This window comes from Primulina tabacum, chromosome 12 (assembly GCF_025594145.1).
Source record: "Primulina tabacum isolate GXHZ01 chromosome 12, ASM2559414v2, whole genome shotgun sequence".
In the NCBI taxonomy this organism is placed as follows: Eukaryota; Viridiplantae; Streptophyta; class Magnoliopsida; order Lamiales; family Gesneriaceae; genus Primulina; species Primulina tabacum.
The window spans coordinates 24753840-24759839 of NC_134561.1; the positions used below are offsets into that span (position 1 = coordinate 24753840).

The following is a 6000-nucleotide window of genomic DNA, read 5'->3' on the forward strand; positions in this document are numbered from 1 at the left end:
AGTGTCAGGGAGTGATGGGCAGATGTAACATATGTAAGCAACAGGGACATTTCGCCAGAGTTTGTCCCCAGAGAGGTGCCCAGAGATTTCAGAGTGCAGGGTCATCAGCATCAGTGACTCAGCCTGAGAGGCAAGCTTCGTCTATCCATTCCTTCCAGCCCATGCCTACACAGTCCCATCCTAGAGCCAGAGGTGGCCAGACAGTGAGCCAACCTCCCAGACAACAAGCTCAGGTGTTTGCATTGACGGAAGAGCAAGCCCAAGGTGCACCAGACGATGTGATTGCAGGTAACTATTTTCTTTGCGGTTATCCTGCATATGTATTGATAGATACAGGTGCATCACATACATTCATATCAGAAAGTTTTGCATTGACACATGCATTGCCTGTAGAGTCATTGTCTACTGTAGTGTCTATTTCTTCTCCGTTGGGAAGTGGTTTGATATCTGTGACTTCAAGTGGTTTGAAGGGCATGAGATCGATTTAGAATGTGTTGTACTTGGTTTATCTGATTTTGATTGTATTGTCGGGATTGACATGTTGACTAAGTACAGAGCCACCGTAGACAGTTTTCACAAGATTGTCAGATTCAGACCTGAAATGACAAAGGAGTGGAAATTCTATGGTAAGGGTTCCAGATCTCGGATTCCCTTAGTATCTGCTCTGACTATGAGTAGATTGTTGCAGCAAGGAGCAGAAGGGTTCCTTATTTATTCAGTAGACTTACTGAAACCGAGCCCGACATTGGCAGATTTGCCAGTAGTACGGGAGTTTGCAGATGTATTTCCTGACAAGATTCTAGGGTTACCTCCAGCCCGAGAGGTAGATTTTAGTATTGATCTTATTCCAGGTACCGCTCCTATATCTCGAGCTCCGTATAGGATGGCGCCTATAGAGTTGAAGGAATTGAAAGCACAACTAGAAGATCTTCTAGCCAAGGGATATATCAGACCCAGTGTATCTCCTTGGGGTGCACCAGTGCTATTTGTGCGCAAGAAAGACGGTTCTATGAGATTGTGTATAGATTACAGGCAGCTGAACAAGGCAACGATAAAGAACAAATATCCTTTGCCTCGTATCGACGACTTATTTGATCAGTTGCAGGGATCATCTATCTATTCCAAGATCGATCTGAGATCTGGATATCACCAGCTGCGAGTACGAGATATTGATATACCAAAGACAGCATTCCGAACCAGGTATGGACATTACGAATTTATTGTCATGCCTTTTGGATTAACGAATGCTCCAGCGGTGTTTATGGGACTAATGAACCGTGTCTTTCAGAGGTATTTAGATGAGTTTGTGATTGTTTTTATTGATGATATTTTGGTGTATTCAAAGAATTTGAATGAGCATGCCAATCATTTGAGAATTGTGTTGCAAACATTGAGAAATGAAAGATTGTAGGCGAAACTGTCAAAGTGTGAGTTTTGGCTGAGACAGGTTGTCTTCTTGGGTCATATAATATCTGGAGATGGTATTTCTGTGGATCCAAGTAAAGTGGAAGCTGTGATCAGTTGGCCGAGACCGACTTCTGTGCCAGAGATACGCAGTTTCATGGGTCTAGCAGGGTACTATAGACGATTCATCAAAGATTTCTCCAGTATTGCGAAGCCGATTACCCAGTTAACGCAAAAGAATACACCATTTGTGTGGTCGGAGGATTGCGAGTCTAGCTTCCTAGAGTTGAAGAAGAGGCTGACCAGTGCACCTGTCTTGATGATTCCTTCGGGTACTGGCGATTTCGTTGTATATTGTGATGCATCTCACAGAGGGCTGGGATGTGTTCTTATGCAGCGAGGTCATGTGATCGCATATGCCTCTAGACAGCTGAAGCCACACGAGAGTCGATACCCCATTCATGATCTTGAATTGGCGGCTATCGTATTTGCCTTGAAGATCTGGCGTCACTATCTTTATGGTGAGAAATTTGAAATTTATTCTGACCATAAAAGCCTGAAATATCTGTTTTCTCAGTCAGAGTTGAATATGAGGCAGCGTAGATGGCTTGATCTACTGAAAGATTTTGATTGCGAGATCAAGTACTATCCAGGGAAGTCAAATGCAGCAGCAGATGCCTTGAGTCGAAAGGTTTGTGCCCTATCCTTATCGACGATAGGTGTTTCGAATTTAGTTGAAGATTGTTGTTTGTCTGGTTTAGCATTTAACACAGATAGTAGACCGCTGAGAGTTGCTTCGATTCAAGTTGAGCCAGATTTGATTATGAGGATTAAAGAAGCTCAAAGAACATATCAGAATATACAGAAGTCAATTCAGATGGTCAGATCAGGACATCAGTCTGAATATCAGGTACGTGATTTTGTCCTGTATGTGAATAACCGTATTGTAGTGCCAGATGTTTCAGAGTTGAAACAACACATATTGTCAGCAGCGCACTGTAGTCGGTTCAGCATTCACCCTGGTGGCAATCTCACATCAGGAAGAGCCTCTCTCTACGGTACCCTTCTGTGATCACTAAACGTTCTGGACTTTTCCTAACTAGCCTATTCAATTTCATTTTTCCGTGTGGAGCTTTGCCTTTAAATTAAATAAATAAATAAGGTGCGTCAAGGGATGCTTCTTTTCTAAGATAAGAATAAAAAGGGCACCGATTACCGGATTCGTTCGACAGTCAACGAAAGGAGTTCAACCCCAGGGCCCCCCGTCTTCCCTCTGACAGAGGCTTAATCAACTACTTCTAGCTACTCTGGCAGTCCCCTTTCCGGGAGAACTTTACTGACTTGTCTGTCGATGATTGCAAAAGTACCAACCCTTATGACTCTTCTGTCTTTGCTTTGGTGACGGGGAGCTTTTAAGGGAAGCGTTGGAGCTATACTAGTTAAATAAAGGGAAGTCACGAAAATCTCATAACAATCAGACAGGCGGGATCATGCATTTTTCGGCCACCAGGCAAATCGGGAGAAGATGGCCGGGCTCTGTAAGCTCAACCTTATCGTGTCCTATGGAGTAAGGGAGGTTGTTCCATGCCAGAGCCATCCTATAATGCTGCGGTCGGGCGCTAGTCATTCAATATTTTCTATAAGAAATGCTTCCAATCTCATATTTCGGTATATTCAGTTTCCGCTCTTTAAGTTCAGTGGGATAGCACGGGTATGGGGGCTGGTCGTCTTTTCTTAGCTGGTCTTACTGGTCCAGTCGTCGTTCAATGAGCTCAGCTATGAACTTAGAAATGGAGAACAATTTGAAGAAATGATCTTCAATCTTTGTGTACTGACCCCTAATCGAATTGTTTGGGATTCAGAAGTGAAAGAAAGAATTTTATCTACTAATAGCGGTCAAATTGGCGTATTACCCAACATGCTCCTTGCTGTAGATATAGGGATTTTGAGAATACAATACACCTTAATAACCAATGGTTAACGATATTTCTAGATGTCCCTACCTCGCTGCAAACGCTTCCCCAAGATCAAAGATGAAGATGGGATAGGAATGCTGGTTCACCTCGTCCAGCCTTACCCGGTAACTATAGAGTTCCCCCACTAACACAACATCCTGTTGTGACACCTTGACAGAGGGAGTTCCCACTCCTCACTCTACTACTTTGAGTACATGTCTCATTTCATGTAGTGAGCTCTATTCGGAGACCTCTACGCGGTGGTGAACAGACTTAGCTTAGGGATATACTCATTTTGGACGGAGGCTACTTACCCATAAAGTAAAGAGGGTAATCTAGGGTAGAGTACTTTCACAGTCTCACGGGGTAAAGGGCTTACTTTCAAACTGCTATTGGAGAACTGATAGTTCTCTCACGGAGAGCCACCATATGAAGGCCTTAAGGGTAGTATATATATATATATAATATTGATCTTCGGCAACCTCTTACTCTTAGCCTTCAACTCTATCTTAGCCTTAGCCATCCTAGCCTTCTTAGCCTCCGCCTTTGTATTGTAGAGAGTAGGTTGAAGAGTAGTGGACTGACTGACCGATTCATCATTAGTTTCCTGACTGACTGATTCATCATTCATCCTCAATAGTTCATATTTGAGAATAGTGGTAGCATCTTGACTTCCTATGTCTATTACTTCTATAGGTTTAGTGTCTATCCATACATTATTAGAATCATAGACATTATCTCTTTTAGTACTCCGTGGTAGTCCTAGTTTGAGGAGCAAATCTTTTTTTACAATCCTGAGTTCCTTCCAATCTATTCTGAAGTTAGCTGATGTGGGTATTTGCTCAGTTAGAGATAAATTATCTAATAGCCTTTGAAACCAATCTGATGTGACTAACTCTTTAGCAGGACCTTTGTGTTTAATAATATGTCTATCCTCTTCTATCTCGAGCATATAACTCTTAGGTGCTAAGAATATTCCTTTCCTTACATTACATTCCAGTTTAAACTTACCCAATTCCAAGGATGAAATCAAATTGTCAGATAAAGGACTTCCTAGAACTATAGAGTCAGTATCAGTGTAATAACAGTCAGGTCTGGAAATAAAAGGATACATGTAAATACGAGCACAAGCCGTTATAGCTGCAGACAATTGAACGGCTGACATCTTAGGAGCCTTCCACTCTGTATCGTCAACTATGGTACTATTGACAGTGTAATTGACAATATAATAATGATCGGTAAGCTTCTCTGCTGATTGAAAATTATCCTTCTTCATCAGTTCTTCATATTTATCTTGATTGCAGATCTCTGTTACTGTACTTTCAGGATTCATACCAAATCTACCATATAGGGAATTCATAAGAAGCTTATAGATAAAGGTCATAGCTTCATCACCTGCTTTCTTAGCTTCTTGTCTGCTTTCATAAAGGTGTGAGATAAAGCCTTCGAATGGACTTGACTTCTTCTCAAACAAATATCCTCTAAGAGGGATAATATCGTAACCTAAATCACGTGCAAACTTCAACTCTTCGCTATAATAGACTCCTATGAATTTACCTGTAGGAAAGAGTAAAGTACCATTTTTCTCTTTATAGGGCAAGAATGGTTTTGATATAGTAGTTGGACATACAACATAGGCCTCAATAAAGCCAAACAAGCTATCCAATCCTACGCTCTCCAATTTATTATGCCAGACTGGTATACCACATGGCATAGGATATGATTTCATAATGAACGGATATAGGGAGTTTACGTCATAATAGTGAAGATTCTCGCCATAGGGTTTATAGACATCAGAATGACCGCCATAATAACCACGCCTAATAAAGGAATCCTGGTTTTGAGTAGGTATATGGATAGGAAAGATATCATCATCCAAATAATTCATTCTAAAGATTTTGAGGGATAGCGAGGAAATTGTCATCACTTCTTCGATATCAATATGATACTGGGACCTATAAAGATCTTGAGCCTTCAACATCACACCACCTAATAGAAGGATATCTTGTTTAAGATAGGGTATCAATTGATCACTATAAATCATAATATTAGACTTATTCAAAATATCATGTGGTAAAGAGCCTTTGGAACCTAATTCAGGACATAAGGTCTTGGCTAATGTATTAAGAGGGCTAGGGAGCATTGTGCATGAATCTCTGAAACGCATGAGGAGCTTATCGCCACGATATACTTTCAACTCATAAAGCCTATGATTCCTCAATAATGTCTTTAGTTTATACATTTGACTACGATCAGCATAATACCTGAGAATTAAAATACCATCAAATCGAGAAAAATTATGGAAGTAAACAGTTCTAATCCGTGAATCTTTGCTTATATCTACGTTAGATAGAAAATGAAATAACATTCTTTGACTCCTTTCTTCAAAGGTAGGATAGAAAGTGATGTGACTTTCACTGAAAAAAGTTTTAATAGAATGGGAAGGTATGGAAGAGAGATTATCACCTGGATGAACCACCAAGTAACCGGCGGCGTAAGGAACATGAACATCATTAACTAGTATAGTCTCTAAATCCGCTACTATGAAAGGACGACATTTGAATTGAAATGGGAAGATCTAGACGGACAGTCAGAGCGGACTATCCAGACTTTAGAGGACATGTTGAGGGCTGTAGTGCTA

At 40.9% G+C, this 6000-nt stretch overlaps 1 protein-coding gene across 1 annotated transcript in view; it reads right to left on the minus strand.

The window, feature by feature from the left end:
- The window catches only part of LOC142520287 (DNA polymerase-like), a 49325-nt gene extending 43724 nt beyond the window's left edge, over nucleotides 1-5601 (minus strand). The window contains exon 1 of the mRNA XM_075623289.1: nucleotides 3849-5601. Within this exon, the coding sequence (XP_075479404.1) occupies nucleotides 3849-5601 (1753 nt within the window). The remainder of the gene's footprint in view (nucleotides 1-3848) is intronic.
- Nucleotides 5602-6000: the final 399 nt, after the last annotated feature.